The 18,712-nt window shown below is 45.6% G+C and overlaps 1 protein-coding gene across 1 annotated transcript in view; it reads right to left on the bottom strand.

The window, feature by feature from the left end:
• Positions 1-18,712, bottom strand: part of rspo2 (R-spondin 2) — a 98,158-nt gene that overhangs the window by 39,785 nt on the left and 39,661 nt on the right. Inside the window, exons 3-5 of the mRNA XM_080194857.1 lie at positions 11,772-11,960; positions 2,016-2,159; positions 97-285 (exon numbers count right to left, since the gene is read on the bottom strand). Coding sequence (XP_080050983.1) covers positions 97-285; positions 2,016-2,159; positions 11,772-11,960 — 522 coding nt within the window. The remainder of the gene's footprint in view (positions 1-96; positions 286-2,015; positions 2,160-11,771; positions 11,961-18,712) is intronic.

Genomic DNA, 18,712 nt, shown 5'->3' with positions numbered 1-18,712 from the left:
TCACAAAGTGTTCGACTATCTGTTTGTGGGGAAGTTACCACAACAACATATCAGATATTTTGCACTTTGCAGATTTTCAGGGAGAGTTTTTCTTACCTCCTGGACAATGCCTTTTTGCCATTTTACACCTCCTGGACTCTGCGATGGTTGGACAGGGTATTGTATCCTTTGCTGGCTTTTTCACAATCTGTCGTGTCCTGGTTTCCAGGCCCCATTTGTAGCCACATGTCTTGTTGTTCTTTATACATGTTCCCCAGTTGCTCCAGGGCCCTACCTCACAACCATCTGAATACAGCACATACAGACACAATGAGGGTTTGAAGACAGTCAAAGAAAACACAACAGTGCACAAGTATCAGTTAAACAGCAATCGGGCACAGCTCAGTAATCATTAATCATGTGAACTCACAGAGGGAGTGCTGCACTGCAAACTATCTCACTCTCTCATTCTTGATCAATTATCATATTCAAACCTAAAAGCTCCAATGGGACCTTTGTAATATCCTTCAATAAGGTGAGTGTTTGTAGAATGTTCAAGAGACAACGACAAGTTTGTTCTTACATGAATGGAGTTCAAAAAGTACGGCAATGAGCCTTCTGCTGCATCGTGTGTTGTTCAGGCCCCAGCTGAGCGCTGTGCCCAGGTTGTGACAATGTAAAGCAAGAATGATATTGGCCTCAGATATCAGCACCAGGTTCACCAGAATACTGCCCAGGATTCCGTGTGAGAGTGTTGATAAAGTTGACTTGCATTCCACTGTGGTTAGAAGATTGAGGGCTGATCTAATCGGAGGTGTCTCAGGTGATGAGGCGGGGGGAGGTCTGTGGGGTAGGTTGCAAGAAGTGATTGCCCCCTGATGGCAGGAATAAAGGGGGCAGAACTTGCATTTTTGGATTAACATCAGCGAGCATTTCTTCACAGAAAGGGCAGTGTCAGTTTGGTGGGGAAAAAGGGGGTCAACTGGAGATTTCCAAATTGCACTATGTCTGCTCTCCTTAGAATTCAATGCATTTGGGAAATGATATGTTACAGATGTTTATTCTGCTTGTTGCAACCTTTTCTTACAAATTATCCATGCAAATGTGTGACATTGCTGGCAGCTCCCAATAAAACATGAATCACAAGACAAGTATGTCACAACTACTGTGTGGACTAATTTTCTGACTCAGGGAAGCCAACAGCACACAGTTGCTCTTCCTCTCTCTCACACACACACACACACACACACACACACACACTCATACGCGCGCGCACACACACACACATACGCACACATACACACACTCACATACGCATATACACACACACACATACACACACACTCACACAAACACACACACACTCACATGCACTCATGCATACACACAAACATCACACATCACACTCTCTCACACACACACACTCACACACATTACACATCACACACACATACTCATACACACACACATGCATGCATCCGCACACACACACACACACATACAGAAACACACACATGCACTCATACATACACATACACACATGCACACACATACTCACAAACATTGCACCCTCATACACATATCACACACTCACACAACGCTCACACACACCCACTTACACACATGCACACACACACACATAACCATACACACACACTCACATACACACACACAGGCGCACACGCACTCTCATATTCACACATACACATATACACACACACACATGCACCCGCATGCATGCATGCACACACAGACACACACACACATTCATGCACACGCACACACACACTCGCATACACACTCACACATGCACACACAAACACGCAGTACAATACACACATACATACGCACATGCACACTACACACACTCTCACACACACACACACATACACAGACACACACACACATGCACAATTCTCAGGAAAACAATTCAGTTTATTAAACTGGACACGAGGTATTAATAAATCTCAAATGGAACCAACTGCCTGAAACATACACCAGACCCTCTCCAAGGGGTGTTACACAGAATCACTTACCCACACATTCCATGTGCTCTTGCAATAGTACAAACCCTTCAGGGCATTCTTCAAAACATCGACCTTTGTGTAAGTAGAAGCCAGCTTTGCACTTCGTACAAAAGTCTTTGCTGAAACATGTATCACAATTATCTATTTTACATCCTGGAAATTAAAATAAACAAGAGAGAGAAAGTTAGACAGCACACTGGTAAATCTCGCTGGAACAATTGGAGCTTTTTTAGCAAATCGCAGGTTCCCTTGCAGAAGGTCGGAGGGAGAACTCTGACCAGGTATCGGAATGGGAAGCAGCTGCAGTCAGCTGTCATCTCCTGAACATTTCGAATCAAATGTAATTCATCTTGTGTGAGGAATAGGGCACCTGCCACTTCATCGTATTAAACAGTCTCGCAAGGCTGGAGTGGAATTTTTTACTAGCATGGTAACTTAAAACCAGGAAAGGGAAAATGGAGATTACAATCTGTGTCTAAAAAGAATTACAAGAGGTATTTTCCCTACTCAACAATGTGCATTTATATGGCACCTTTAAATGTAATAAAGAATCCCCCTCTCTATCAAACCAAACTGACATCAAATCACTCAAGGGGACATCAGGACAGGTGCATGGCCAAAAGTTTGCTGAAAGAATAAGGTTTCAAAGGAGCGTGAATGCTAGAGGCTGGGGGAGAACGAGTGGGTTTGGGGAGGGAATTCCAGAGCACAGGATCCAGACAGCTCAAGGTATGGCTGGCAATGTGGGAACAATAGAAAATCGGTGACACACAAGGAGCCAGAATTGGAGGAGTGCAGAGAACCAGAAACTGCGTGAGGATTACAAAGATAAGGAGAGACCAGGGAGGGACTTGGTCATCCAGCCGAGAATCTCATTGCCACACTAGGAGGAAAGGAGTTCAGATTTCGATGGGACAATGGGACTTCCTCAAACCGTAGTTGAATTATCCAACTTAGGAACAATGGAAGCTGATCCAAGTGGATTGATTTATCACAGAAAATGGATTTTCTACTGAACTATAGCTAAACTGTCATCATTTCCTGGACTGCTGTTAGCTTCACCCACCCAACATCAATTTTGTCACCCCTTCAGCTGCTCCTTTTTGTTCCCCCTTCCCCAGGATACAGAAGGGGTTCAGTCCTAACCTCTTCCTGCTCAATTTCACTGCCTCTCCTCCCAGGTCAAAACCACCAATCCATATCTCCATGACTCCTCCTCTAACAATTCCTGATTTCAGCTCCGAGTTCCCAGCACGACTCTTTCCCTGAACTTTCAACAGTGACCCAGCCTCGCTCCATCACCTGGCTGAACTCGTCACCAAGAGCAACTCTTGACTCTATTAAGATCTCCAAAATCAGAGGAAATTGCTCAGAGAATCCGTATGGGTCCCAGTGATGACTGGTCTTTCTGTAGGCTGTATGATCACATGATTGTATTTGAATTCTACTCAAACTGCCTCACGATGTTGTCTTCTGCTACTTGTTGTCCCTCAGATTTGGAGAATTTCTTTAACTGCCCTCTCTATTTAAACTCCTCCCTCACGTCTCCAATTCTTACCTACTCCCTGGCAGTGGATGTGTAATGCAAAACCACTGGCTTACAAAATGCCCAGCTTCTTCCCCTGCCCAACTCAATCGCTTTCGCACTTTCCCAGTTAACTTGAGATGTCAATGGTAGTATCAGCCGTATCTACACATTCACTCCCTTCCATTTCATTGGTGCTCTGACCTCGGTCTTTGGCCACTCTTCAAGGATCAATGTTGTCTGGACTCAGGTTTGGAAGTCTCACCCGAAAGCGTTCTGCCCACACACTTTTGATAAAACCTATTTCTCCACCTAAACCTTTGATTACTTTCTCTAATGCCTCCTTCTTGTTGTCAAGTTCTTTACCAGTGAGACTCCTGTAAAGTTCCATGGATTAGGAAATTAGAGATAATTTGTAAATGATTGTTGGTGTTGTTGAGAGAGACAAGTGACAGACAGGGAGCGGGCAGTGAGGGAGAGAGAGGAAGTAAGAGCATCAGAGACAGAGAACTTCACAAAGAAATGACAGTGCGATGGGAAGGAGTGGAGGCGATACAGTGTATTCACAACAGTTATAAGTAGTGAGGGCACACTGGGCAGGATAGAAACAGAAAAGAAAAATGACAAGGGGGAGAAGAAAAAACAATAGTCTGGAATTGAGATTTTTGAAAAAAGAACCAAATCAGAAGGACAGTCAGAAAAACGCATGACGCCATTTATTGGTAGCCATGATGTGGAGATGCCAGCGTTAAACTGAAGTGGGCACAGTAAGAAGTCTCACAATACCAGATTAAAGTCCAACAGGTTTATCTGGTAGCACAAGTTTCCGGAGCACTGCTCCTTCATCAGGTTTATGAAGGGGCAGCGCTCTGAAAGCTCATGCTACCAAAAAAACTTGTTGGACTTTAACCTGGTGTTGAGAATCTTCTTACTGTGCCATTTATTGGAACTCTTGTCAATCCACATCAACGTAATAGGATCATCAAGAAAGGTGGACAATTTTCAAATCAAGGTATCTTCATTCTCACATTAAAGCTTTGTACAGGCACAAATATGACAAATAACTTGCATTTCTACAACATCTTTCACCAATCCAACATCTCAAAGCAACTTCCAGTCCACTACTCAGTGAAGTGCAGTCACTGTTGTAATGTCAGAAACGCAACAGCCAATTTTCACACAGCAAGACCCTGTTAATGCCAATGGGATAATGACCAGTTGATGGGTTTTGGTGATATTGGTTAAGGGATACATTTTGCCTGGGATGTGAGGGAGAAATTCCTGGCTTTTTAAATGATGCCAGCAACAAGTTACATTCATGTGAAGAGAGCAGCGTGGGTCCCGGCTTTTAATGTCTGATTTGAAAGATTCCACCTCCGACAATAATGTCCTCGTCCTCCCCCCCACCAATCATGCCATGCTACTTTCCATTCTCCCTCACGTGTTTATCCAGCTTCCCCCTAACCGCATCTACACTATTCACCTCAACCACTCACTGTGGGAGCAAGTTCCACACTCTCCTCACTCTCGGGATGAGGTTTCTACTGAATTCCCCATTCGATTTCTCAGCAACAATTTTGTATTTGAGACCCCCAGTTTGGACACACACACAATTGCACACACACACACACACACACACACACACACAATCACACACTCACCACACACACACAATACACACTCACCACACACACACAACACACATGCACACACACAATCACACACATGCACACACATACACACATGGACATGCTTGCACACGTGCATACATCCACATTATGAAAATGTCTTCCCACAGTTTACCCAGCAAAAGTCTTTTGTGATCTTAATAGCCTCTATCCGGTCACCCCCTCAGTCTTCCCTTTTCTTGTCTGTTCAATCTTTCCTGATACCAACCTGGTTTCATGACCTTCCACAATCAGAGTCAGGGCAGAGAGAACAGATGAAAAACAGAAAACGTGCTTTAGACAAGTGTTTCTAATGTAGAACTCACTAAAAATATAACTTCCAAAAAAGTGCTGAGAATTCCAATGCTACAGAAAGCACCAGCCCCAGGATATTATCTTGCTGACACTAAAATGCAAATTTCTGTAACATTTCCCCAACTCATCTCTAATTCCATTTAGTGGTAATTCCTCTGCTGAATGAAACAATCAAAGGAGTTATCAATGATCAGTTGTGGCAACTGAAGTGTTAAATCTCCAGATAAAAGCAAATTACTGCAGATGCTGGAATCCGAAACAAACACAGAAAATACTGGAAGATCAACAAAGTCGAGTCAGGAGGCAAGTTGATCTTTCTCTACACCCTTGCTATGACTGTAACATTACACTCTGCACTCTCTCCTTCCCTTCTCTATGAAGGGTATGCTTTGCCTGTATAGTGTGTAAGAAACAATACTTTTCACTCTATGTCAATACATATGACAATAAAACAAATCAAATCAAATTAAATCAAAGGGTTATCCAGGCTTGAAATGTTGGCTCTGTTCTTTCTCTCAGATGCTGTCAGACCTACTGAGATATTACAACATTTTGTGTTTCTGTTTGTGTTAAACCTCAATATCTTTCTCAAGTTTTCACCCTGATTTTCCTGGAAATGCACTCTCCCCTCGCATGCTCCACTCTCCCCTCGCATGCTCCACTCTCCCCTCGCATGCTCCACTCTCCCCTCGCATGCTCCACTCTCCCCTCGCATGCTCCACTCTCCCCTCGCATCCTCCACTCTCCCCTCGCATCCTCCACTCTCCCCTCGCATCCTCCACTCTCCCCTCGCATCCTCCACTCTCCCCTCGCATCCTCCACTCTCCCCTCGCATCCTCAACAGCCAGGTGCCCAGTTAATTACTGCCAGGATCCTCTCTCCCCCTCGATGTTTATGTGATAAGACAAGGTTCAGACATTCATACAACGATCATGAGGGAACAACTTGATACACCCACAGTGACATAGGGAGAAGTGGGGAAGGTGGGGGTTAAGCCAGTCATAATTTATGCCCAATTTCAAGCCTACACTTTTTTTCCAAGGATCTTTAAAAAACTGATCTCAAAAATCTGGGTCATTTCACAAAGGAGGAATACATTTCACTTTGAACATTAGTCAAGTTCAAACTACAGTTCCAGTGACAGCACTGTTACAGGACAGTCCAATGGGCAGTAATCTAAGCTCTTACAACCCAGGTAGGGCCCGGGAACATTTTTGTTTAAAGTTTGAAATTCCACAAAAGCACAGAATTCCACAGCTTGAAGGAAACAAAAACTTTACTGGACAAATTTAGCAATCTGCCATACCTATCTCATACTCTAACATTCAGAATTAACTTGGGGTAAATATAAATTAACAGATAAACTGAGGTCAAATACATTACACTGCACCTTAAAATGGTAGATGCAACCAAGATAGGTCCCACAGATTTCTCAGCAATCCACCTAGACATCAGTGGTCACTGTGAATCACAAAATTTCATTAGAATACTGTCTCTCTCAAGAGGACTTAGCTTTCAAATGCCTCAGACTCCGCATTAACTGCTCACCTCCCAATGATTCAATCTCTTTTCCCAAAACTGCATTTCATGTCATTCATAAAACTGCACTCCTGGCTCTAATTACCAGCACAATTCCAATGCTTTCACAGATTCTCAGCTTCAATAAGCTGGCACTGCTCCTATTTTCTCCAATCTCCAGGTTCCCAACTGCACCAACTTATAATTGGCTCCCAGGCTTCTTAAGAGTCCTAACCCTCATCAACAGGGAACCAATGACCTTCCATCACTCTCTCAGCTTACAAGATGCCTTTGAGCTCTAACAGCCTGGAACTACTAACATTTTCCAGGGCTTCTCTCAACTGCAAACCATATGAGATCCAAACTGCAACCAATCCTTTCTCCCAACAAACCTGAGAATCACTTCAAACTCAACCTATCTCCATAGGTTCACTGAAGCCTTTAAACTGACCTACTCCTAACTTCTCAAGCAAAGCGTCTCTCAAGACCCTACTTCCTTGTAAGCCAAGTAGAGACCGTGGCCAGAATTTTACAACCTTGCTCGAGTGAGGCTGGTAAAATCCCGCCCGAGGCTAATGGAGAATTCCATTCTGCAAGCCTTAGCTGCCCCAATTCCGGAGTGGGTGTGGCAGTAAAATTCTGGCCTGCATCCCCAGTCATCCAGCTAAGAAAGCCTACCTGCTGTTTTAGGATAACACCTTTCTAGCTGTTGATCTCTCAAGTGAACATAGTTCCAATCAATTAAACATAATAGATTTCAAGGTGCTTTAGTTGCATTTGGCCCATTTTCTTCAGTTAAATCTTTTATCTTCCCTAAGCTAAGAATTGCCTCTGAACTATTAACATGAACAATGAACTAGATACTTTGCAGATTATATATATTCGATTACTTTTAAACAAAAGAAAACAAAGAGTTTGTTTTCTCAACAAAGAGGTTTCCCAACAAAGAGGTTGCAACAGCAGCCTTCCACACACCTGATGTTTCTGAAAGCTTGTGGGTTTACTATAAAATAAACTGGTTGGACTTTAACTTGGTGTTGTGAGACTTCTTGTTGTGTTTACCCCAGTCCAACACCAGCATCTCCACATCATCCGACAGCAGCTCCAGGGCAATGATAGGTGCCTGCAGGCAACACTCATACCCAAGTCAGAAAGTTGTGGAAGCAAATTCGAGAGATCAGAGCTTAAAAATCGAGGCCAACATTTCAGGGCAGTACTGAGGGAGTGCTGCACTGTCAGAGGGTCAGTACTGAGGGAGTGCCGCACTGTCAGAGGGTCAGTACTGAGGGAGTGCCGCACTGTCAGAGGGTCAGTACTGAGGGAGTGCCGCACTGTCAGAGGGTCAGTACTGAGGGAATGCTGCACTGTCAGAGGGTCAGTACTGAGGGAGTGCCCCACTGTCAGAGGGTCAGTGCTGAGGGAGTGCCCCACTGTCAGAGGGTCAGTACTGAGGGAGTGCCCCACTATCAGAGGGTCAGTACTGAGGGAGTGCCCCACTGTCAGAGGGTCAGTACTGAGGGAGTGCCCCACTGTCAGAGGGTCAGTACTGAGGGAGTGCCCCACTGTCAGAGGGTCAGTGCTGAGGGAATGCCCCACTGTCAGAGGGTCAGTACTGAGGGAGTGCCCCACTATCAGAGGGTCAGTACTGAGGGAGTGCCCCACTGTCAGAGGGTCAGTACTGAGGGAGTGCTGCACTGTCAGAGGGTCAGTACTGAGGGAGTGTCCCACTGTCAGAGGGTCAGTACTGAGGGAATGCTGCACTGTCAGAGGGTCAGTACTGAGGGAGTGTCGCACTGTCAGGGGTCCTGTCTTTGGGATGTTCTCCCAGTTGGATGTAAAAGATCCTGTAGCGTCATTTTGAAGAGAAGCTGGGGAGTTCTATACTGTATCCTGGATAAAATATATCCCTGAGCCAACATTGCAAAATCAGATTAACTGCTTATCATCACATTGCTGTTTGTGGGATCTTGCTGTGTACAAATTGATGCTGTGTTTCCTACTGTGCAATTGGGACTGCATTTCAAACTGATCTCATTGGCTGTAAGGTGCTAAAGAAATGCAAGGAGGGAAAAGAATAGAAATTCTCCAGGTTTTGGGTGGTCTCCAGGAGGTATTGCTTTGGGGTGTAACACATAGGAACTGTAAATTCTGCTGAGAGTAACAAGTGCTATATGTCGGGGGTCGGATTTGTGGGGAGAGTGTGGCAATCTATCCCTCAGAATTCCCAGAGCCTCTCGAGTGGAATGTGTGGAGTTTGGCAATGGAGAGGGCTGGCAGTGGAAAGACAAGCTCCAAAAATCTATCGCCATATCAGCATCTACATAAAACTCTGGCATTGGATTAAGACAGTATAATTCAGCAAAAAAATACTGAAATAGAATTCCTGTGAAGCATTTATTAGCCAAGTGAATTAGTTGTTTGGAATTCACTGCCAGACAGAGCAGTTGAAGCAGACAGCACTGATGTGTTTCAGAAAGAATGAGCTTATTGAGGGTGGGCACGACAGGCAGGGATGAGATGGCTTCTGGAATCTTCTACCTCTCATGGAAGGGATATGGAGAGCAGGAGCAAAAGTGGAATCAAAACCCAAGATCAGCCAGAATCATATTGAGCTTGACTGACCATGTAACCTTGCTTCTCATTACAGAGAGAGACAGAGCAAGAGAGAGAGAAATAGTGAGACAGAGAGAGAGAGAGAGAGAAACAGTGAGAGAGAGAGAAACAGAGAGAGAGAGATAGAGAAAGAGATAGAGAGAGAAACAGTGAGAGAGAGACAGACAGACAGAGGGAGAAACAATGAGAGAGAGAGACAGAGAGAGAGAGAGAGGGACAGAGGGAGGGATAGAGGCAGAGAGACAGAGAGAGAGATAGAGAGAATGAGATAGAGAGAAAGAGAGACAGACAGACATATAGACAGAGAGAGAGAGATACAGGGAGAGAGACAGTAAGAGAGAGACAGAGAGAGGCAGATAGACAGAAAGAGAGAGAGAGGGAGACAGAGAGAGACAGAGATAGAAAGAAAGAGTGAGAGAGAGAGACAGAGAGAGAGAAAAAGAGAAAAGAAAGAAAGATGGAAGAGTGATAGAGAGATAGAGAAAGAGAGAGAGAGAGAGAGAGAGAGAAAGAGAGAGACAGAGAGAGACAGAGAGAGACAGAGAGAAAAAGAGAAAGAGAAAGAGAGATAAAGACAGAGATTTGAAGAGTAGAAAGAGGGAGAAAGAGAAAGGGAGAGAGAGAGAGAGAGAAAGAGAGAGGGATGAAGAGAAGAAACAGAGGACGAGAGAAAGAGAACAAGTGAAAGTGAGAAAGAGAAAGAGAGAGAAAGAAAAGAGAAGAAAGAGATGAAGAGAAGAGAGAGAAAAAGAAAAAGATAGATGGGGCGGCACAGTACACAGTGGTTAGCACTGCTGCTTCACAGCTCCAGGGTCCTGGGTTTGATTCCCAGCTCAGGTCACTGTCTGTTTGGAGTTTGCACATTCTCCTCGTGTCTGCGTGGGTTTCCTCCGGGTACTCGGGTTTCCTCCCACAGTCCAAAGATGTGCAGGTTAGGTTGATTAGCCATGCTAAGAAATTGCCCGTTAGGTCCAGGGATGTGTAGGTTAGAGGGATTAGTGGGTATAATATGTAGGGATATGGGGGTAGGGTCTGGGTGGGATTGTGTTCGGTGCAGACTCAATGGGCCGAAGGGCCTCTTTCTGCACTGTAGGGTTCTATGATCTATGATAGATGAAGGGGAAGAGAAAGAGAATGAGTGACATGCCAGGAGAAAATAAATGGAAAAAGGAAACAGAAGAAAATAAATCTGGAACATTCCTTTCAATTCCTTCGAGTGATTTAAACCAGTCCTGGAGATGTGAACTGAGTTCACTATCGTTTTGAAGAGGACTGCAATCTTTAGAAAACACCAAGAAAAAAAACTTCAAAACACATCACACACCATCATAAATCACACTGATAAAAAACACATAACCTGTGGCCATCAGGACAAGATATTTCATCCCTTCAATCATTACAGAAAAAAACTGACAAATAACTTCACAAAGATAGATTTCCGTCAAATAGCAGCAAAGATCAACTCATCAAAACCAAAACTCCCAAAATATCTCCAAATATTAAAGCAGTTTCAATGGAAAAAATAAATCTGAATTTGCAAATTCATTTCCGCATATCCTGATCACTGAATCTTTGCAAATGTATCGCAATAAAATCTCCGAATGGAATAAAAATAGATTATGATTCAGATGATTAAACTGTTTGACCCATTCAGTTTCTCCGCATATCCCAAATTCCCAGCAATTCAACTATTTCCTTCTTGAATAACAGAAGTCTGTTTATCACAGTGGCATTGTGACTGGTAATCCAGAGACCCAGAGTAATGCTCTGGGGACCCGGGTTCGAATCCCACCATAGCAGATGGTGAACTTTAAATTCTAGAAATTCTGAAATTAAAAGACTAACAATGACCATGAAAGCATTGCCGATTGTTGGAAGGACACACTGGGTTCACCAATGTCCCTTTAGGGAGGAAATCTGCCATCATTGCCTGGTCTGCCCGACACATGACTCCAGACCCAAAGCAATGTGGTTGACTCTTACGTGCCCCCAGGGATGGGCAATAACTGCAGGCCAAGCCCGCATCCCTGAGTAAATAAGCAACAATGTTTAATGTTGGGGCAGGTAGCAATCAAGAACACAATCCCCCCACTGAGCCCATGTCAAATACAGCAAAATGGGACCTACTTGCACATCTGTTCAGCTCAGGTGCGCGGACACCATAATACCCCGATGGACAGGAGTGTAGACACTCTCCATACTGACGCATCCCCTGCCGTCGAAGAAAGAAGAATAGCTTTTGTTGGCAGCTAAGACACCCATTGTCTTTGGAACAAAGCAGGCAGCCCTTACAGATTGGATATGGTCCAGTGTTAGCTGCAGAAAAAAACAGAAATAGAATAATTGAATGGTCAGCATACAGAAATAGGCCATTCAGCCTCTTGTGTCCATGCAAGCTCTCTGCAAAGGCCAACTCAGCTGGTCCCTTTAACCCTCAGCCAACCACCCCCCCCAACGCCGCCCTGCAAAATTCCCTGTGGCCTATAGATCTACTCCTCAACGTAATACACCAACCGCTTTGTGAAAGGCATCATTAAATCTGTCTCCACCACACTCTCAGGCAGTGCATTCCAGATCCTAACCACTCGCTGCGTGAATCTGTCTCCACCACACTCTCAGACAGTGCATTCCAGATCCTAACCACTTGCTGTGTGAATCTGTCTTCACCGCACACTCAGACAGTGCATTCCAGATCCTAACCACTCGCTGTGTGAATCTGTCTTCACCGCACACTCAGACAGTGCATTCCAGATCCTAACCACTCGCTGTGCGATTCTGTCTCCACCACACTCTCAGGCAGTACATTCCAGACGCTAACCACTTGCTGTGTGAATCTGTCTCCACCATACGCTCAGACAGTGCATTCCAGATCCTAACCACTTGCTGTGTGAATCTGTCTTCACCACACTCTCAGACAGTGCATTCCAGACCCGAGGCACTCGCTATGTGAGTCTGTCTCCGCCACACTCTCAAACAGTGCATTCCAGACCCTAACCACTCACTGTGTGAACCTGTCTCCACCACACTCTCAGACAGTGTATTCCAGATCCTAACCACTCACTGTGTGAATTGGAAAGAGGGAGCACAGTTTTGAAATGAGGGGTTGTCAATTTCAGTTATAGAAATTGTTGAAACCCTACACTACAGAAAGGGGCCATTCGGCCCATCCAGTCTGCACCGAACACAATCCTACCCAGGCTCTACGCCCATATCCTTACGTATTTTACCCACTAATCCCTCTAACCTATGCATCTCAGGACACTAAGGGACAATTTAGTATGGCCAATGAACCTAACCCGCACATCTTTGGATTGTGGGAGGAAACCAGAGCACCTGGACGAAATCCACGCAGACACGAGGAGAATGTGCAAACTCCACACAGACAGAGACCCAAGCCAGGAACCAAATCCAGATCCCTGGAGCTGTGAAGCAGCAGTGCTAACCACTGTGCTACCGTGCTGTATCTTCCTTGTAGAAGAGGAGAAATGTCTTCTCTCAGAGAGCTGCTAATCTTTGGAATTCTCTCCCTCAGAGAGCAGCAGGTTGGGCCATTGAGGACACTCAAGGCTGAGATACACATTATTTACATCAAGAAGAGGGTCAGGGGTTATTGGGGAGCAGATGGGGAAATAGAGTTGAGGTGACAGTCAGAAACATGTTTGTGTGAAATGGCAGAGTAGGCCCGAGGGGCCGAATGGCCTTCTGCTGCTCCTGGTACGTTCTCAGGTCCTCACTGTTACAAAAAAATCAAGGAGCTCAGTTCAAACTGGAAACAAATACAATTGACTCCACAACTCTGGGTCACATCACAAGTGTATGAGCTGGGATTCCCCAGCACACTCAACCAATCAGGCTTTTGATGTGAAGTCATTGCTGCAATATAGGAAAAGAGGCAATGCAACTGCACACAGCAAGATCCCACAGCAATCATGATCAAATCAGCTGTGTTTTGAGATGTTAATTGAATTAATTTATACTGGGGAGAATTCTTCAGTTGTTCTTTTGATAGCATCATCGCAGGTTTTACATTCATCCAAGAAGGGCAGCTAGAGCCTCAGTCAACATGTCATCCAAATAGCAGCATCTCTGACAGTGCAGCACTCCCTCAGTACTGACCCTCTGACAGTGCTGCACTCCCTCAGTACTGATCCTCTGACAGTGCTGCACTCCCTCAGTACTGACCCTCAGACAGTGCAGCACTCCCTCAGGACTGACCCTCAGACAGTGCGGCACTCCCTCAGCACTCACTCTCTGACAGTGCGGCACTCCTTCAGTACTGACCCTCTGACAGTGGGGCACTCCCTCAGCGCTGACCCTCTGATAGTGCGGCACTCCCTCAGTACTGACCCTCTGACAGTGCAGCACTCCCTCAGTACTGACCCTCTGACAGTGCGGCACTCCCTCAGCACTGACCCTCTGACAGTGCAGCACTCCCTCAGTACTGACCCTCTGACAGTGCGGCACTCCCTCAGTACTGACCCTCTGACAGTGGGGCACTCCCTCAGCACTGACCCTCTGACAGTGTGGCACTCCCTCAGTACTGACCCACTGACAGTGCAGCAGTCCCTCAGTACTGACCCTCTGACAGTGCGGCACTCCTTCAGTACTGACGCTCTGACAGTGCAGCACTCCCTCAGTACTGACCCTCTGACAGTGCAGCACTCCCTCAGTACTGACCCTCTGACAGTGCGGCACTCCCTCAGTACTGACCCTCTGACAGTGCAGCACTCCCTCAGTACTGACCCTCTGACGGTGCGGCACTCCCTCAGTACTGATCCTCTGACAGTGCGGCACTCCCTCAGTACTGACCCTCTGACAGTGCGGCACTCCCTCAGTACTGACCCTCTGACAGTGCGGCACTCCCTCAGTACTGACCCTCTGACAGTGCGGCACTCCCTCAGTACTGACCCTCTGACAGTGCGGCACTCCCTCAGTACTGACCCTCTGACGGTGCGGCACTCCCTCAGTACTGACCCTCTGATAGTGCGGCACTCCCTCAGTACTGATCCTCTGATAGTGGGGCACTCCCTCAGCACTGACCCTCTGACAGTGCGGCACTCCCTCAGTACTGACCCTCTGACAGTGCGGCACTCCCTCAGTACTGACCCTCTGACAGTGCGGCACTCCCTCAGTACTGACCCTCTGACAGTGCGGCACTCCCTCAGTACTGACCCTCTGACAGTGCGGCACTCCCTCAGTACTGACCCTCTGACAGTGCAGCACTCTCTCAGTACTGACCCTCATCGTCACCCAGGGTTTTGTGAAAATTCCCTTTCCTTTAGTTCTCACCAAAATCCTCATTCTACATTATCTCAACATTATTTTCATCTCATTTCCCTCCGATATTCTGCAATCAGTCAGTCGCATCCAGGCTGCTTCTCAGATATTTTCCATTGGATGGTTCATCCTACTCCAATGAAATGCACCCTCTGCGAAAGATGGCCAGAGTCATGAGGCTCACTGTGGTTGGATTAGCCAAAGCAATGTCCAACTTCGACAGCCCTGCTCTTCACCAACACTCGGAAATAAATGTTCAGCGGAAGAGGCTGACTGGATTTGGTACTGCTGGAGTTATTTCCTATTTGATCCATGTTTGCCCGCAGTGACGACAATCAAGAAATCATTCAGCTATTCCATTGACCCAGACTGTGGCTTTCCAAACACAATCACGGGTAGATAAAGGTCTCCAGTGCAGTCAACTTGTCCCAACTGTGACAATACCTTGTGTATCACAACGAACCTGTACTTCCCCCTCTGTAACCACCTCCTTGACTATCCCTCCAGGCCAGTTTTGGACCTGAAAGAGGCCATTCGACCCATCAAGCCTGAACCAACTCTCTTACAGAGTATTTTATCCAGGTCCTCTCCCCTGCCCTATCTCTGTAGCGCCATGCATTCACCATGGCTAATCCCATCTAACCTACGTATTTTGAGATACTAAGAGTAAATTTAGCATGATCAAGCCATCTAACCTGCACATCATCGGAGAGTGGAAGGAAACCGGATCATCCAGAGAAAGCCCATGCAGGCACGAAGAGGACATACAAATTCCACACAGACAGTGGCCCAAGCCAGGAATCGAACCTGGGTCCCTGTGAGGCAGCAGTGCTAAGCATTCTGCCACCATGCCTCTCCATCTAAAAACTGACGATAAAAACAGCTGCCCATTGTAATGCCACCTCCCAACACCAGGCACTCGCTACATCACAGGTACTGATCCGGGCATTGTATAAATGTGTAGGATTTGCTGCCTCCCCTAATCTAGCCCCGCAGCTCGTCCAGGAAATAAATGCACATCTGAACGGTTGCTGGAGGATGAATTTCTGTTGCTTACATCTTTCCTATTGCACTGTGTATGGAGCCTGCATCCTGAGAGTACTGTCTACAGACCTAAGCAATATATGACAGGCAGGAGAAAGGCTGAACAATGTCCACCTTCACTGTAGCAGATGCTTCATCTCTTTCCAGGGCAGGGGTCACTCACTCAGAGGTCCTGAAGCACGCTGATTCCATCAGCACACACTTGTTGCTGAACTAACAAGGGGCTCGCTCACAGTTACTGACGATATTCCAAGATCGGTACACTGCTCTGGGTCATGACCTGCTGGGCACCCATTTCTCCTTTACAAGAGCCCTGCAACTGACAACTGGGAAGCAGCTGCCAATGGCCAGATCAATTCTACAAAATCTGACTGGCGGAGCTTTCTCCTGTGCTAACTTATTTTTATAGCAGTAAATGAAGTCCTCATTCTACCAGAAACTCCGTCTCCCCATCCCACCCCTTGGTAATTCAAAACACCTATGATGTCTCTGAGAAAACAGTCTCACTAAAATGTTCCAATGGTTCAAGGCTTCTGGTTCCTCAGACCAGGCAGTGTCCCAGGGAGGGAGAGAGACTGCAATCTCATCAAAATAGCCAGCATCATCAAGGACCCCACGCACCCAGACATTCTCTCTTCCACCTTCTTCCGTCGGGGAAAAAGATACAAAAGTCTGAGGTCACGTACCAACTAACTCAAGATCAGCTTCCTCCCTGCTGCTGTCAGACTTTTGACTGGACTTACCTTGCATTAAGTTGATCTTTCTCTACACGCTCGCCATGACTAACACTACAGTCTGCACTCTCTCCTTCTCTATGAACGGTATACTTTTCACTGTATACTAATACATGTGACAATAATAAATCAAATCAAATCAATGTCCTTCTGGTAGATCCTGCAAACAGTGACTGAGGTCTTCAGCTAATATAAAATAAATAAGCACATCTACCTCCTTGCCAAGCTTGACAAAATGAATCCAGAGGCATATTCACCCTGGACAGCCAATCTGGATGAAATATCAACCAACGGTCTTTACAAAACTTCAAATGCCAAATAACTGAAAGCCGTGAAAAAGCAGGCCTACGCTTATTAATCAGCAGCACGCACTAACATAATTCTAACCCACTGGGTAAGAATGCATCACCTCTGCAACTCGCAGACCTGAAATTCATTCCAGCCTTGACGATGGACTGAAGGGGCCATTTCAGTTCAGTTCCCAGCAGTCTCGGATTAAATCACAAGTCTCATTTTGGGTGATTGTTCCCATGATAAATCAAGAAATGAGTTGATATTTGGAGGGGCGGAAGCATTAGTCAAGAGTTGGAACTTGTGCATGCTGTTTTGGAGCAGGACAGATGGAGTCCGCATGTTGTTACTGATTGGCAAGGGAAGTTTCTCTCCCCAGTTTGCCTGGAAAAAGTGCTCCGACATTTATTATCTGCAAGGAATACCAAAGTTCGGACTTAGTGATTTGCCTTCCAAACTGGTATTTTGAAAGAAAATATTCTCCTCATTATATTCTGGCTGATGTATTGCCGTTTTGCTTTAGCTGTGAACTTAGAATCATAGAATCCTACAGTGCAGAAGCAAGCCATTAGACCCATCATGTCTGCACCGACTACAATCCCACCCAGGTCCTATCCCCAGAACCCAATGCATTTACCCTAGCTAATCCCCCTGACACTAAGGGCCAATTTAGCATGGCTAACCCACTTAATCTGCACATCTTTGGACTGTGGGAGGAAACCAGAGCACCCAGAGTAAACCCATGCAGACACGGGGAAATGTGCAGACTCCGTACAGACAGTGACTCAAGCCAGGAATTGAACCTGGGTCCCTGGCGCTGTGAGGCAGCAGTGCTAACCACCGTGCCACCTTTGGAAGTTGGATCATTCACAATTAATTGAGGCACCCAATCAGAAAATTAATTCAACTTATTGTTGTCTAGAGCAAGAGATTTTTAAAAGAATATAGATTTGCCATCTCAGACCTTCATGTCGAAGCTGCAAGCTTATCTCTTGAGTCAACTATCCAAAAACCTTATACTTGCTTCGTATCTGATCATGAGACTTGTAGCAGATAAAAAAGGCTATTTGTATTAAACGTCAAATAATTCCTTCAATCCCATAAAACACAGAAAAGGTAACCCCAATTCAGTGAAAATGGGAATGATTTTGGCATCAGGTTAACCAGTGGCACTTCAAACACAATCATTTATTTTTAAAAAACTGTTTTTTCTCTTTCTTCTAAATGCATTGAAAGCTTGGAGGCATGGTTAGTAAGTTTGCAGATGACACCAAGATTGGTGGCATAGTCAACAATGAAGAAGGTTATCACGATTGCAATGGGATTGTGATCAATTGGGCCAGTGGGCTGATGAATGGCAGATGGAGTTTAATTCAGATAAATGCAAGATGATGCATTTTGGTAGATTGAACCAGGGCAGGACTTACTCAGTTAATGGGGAGAGTTACAGACCAAGAGATCTTGGGATACAGGTTCACAGGTCCTTGAAAGTGGAGTCACAGGTGGACAGAGTGGTGAAGAAGGCATTCTGCATGCTTGGTTTCATCAGTCAGAACATTGAATACAGGAATTGGGACGTCTTGTTGAAGTTGTACAAGACATTGGTAAGGCCACACTTGGAATACTGTGTACAGTTCTGGTCACCCTATTATAGAAAGGATATTATTAAACTAGAAAGAGTGCAGAAAAAATTTACTAGGATGCTGCTGGGACTTAATGGAT

This window comes from Carcharhinus amblyrhynchos, chromosome 8 (genome assembly GCF_965287045.1).
Source record: "Carcharhinus amblyrhynchos chromosome 8, sCarAmb.v2.hapA, whole genome shotgun sequence".
NCBI classification, from domain to species: domain Eukaryota; kingdom Metazoa; phylum Chordata; class Chondrichthyes; order Carcharhiniformes; family Carcharhinidae; genus Carcharhinus; species Carcharhinus amblyrhynchos.
Note: the sequence above shows the minus strand (reverse complement) of the source record. Positions and strands in the feature narration are given on the sequence as shown.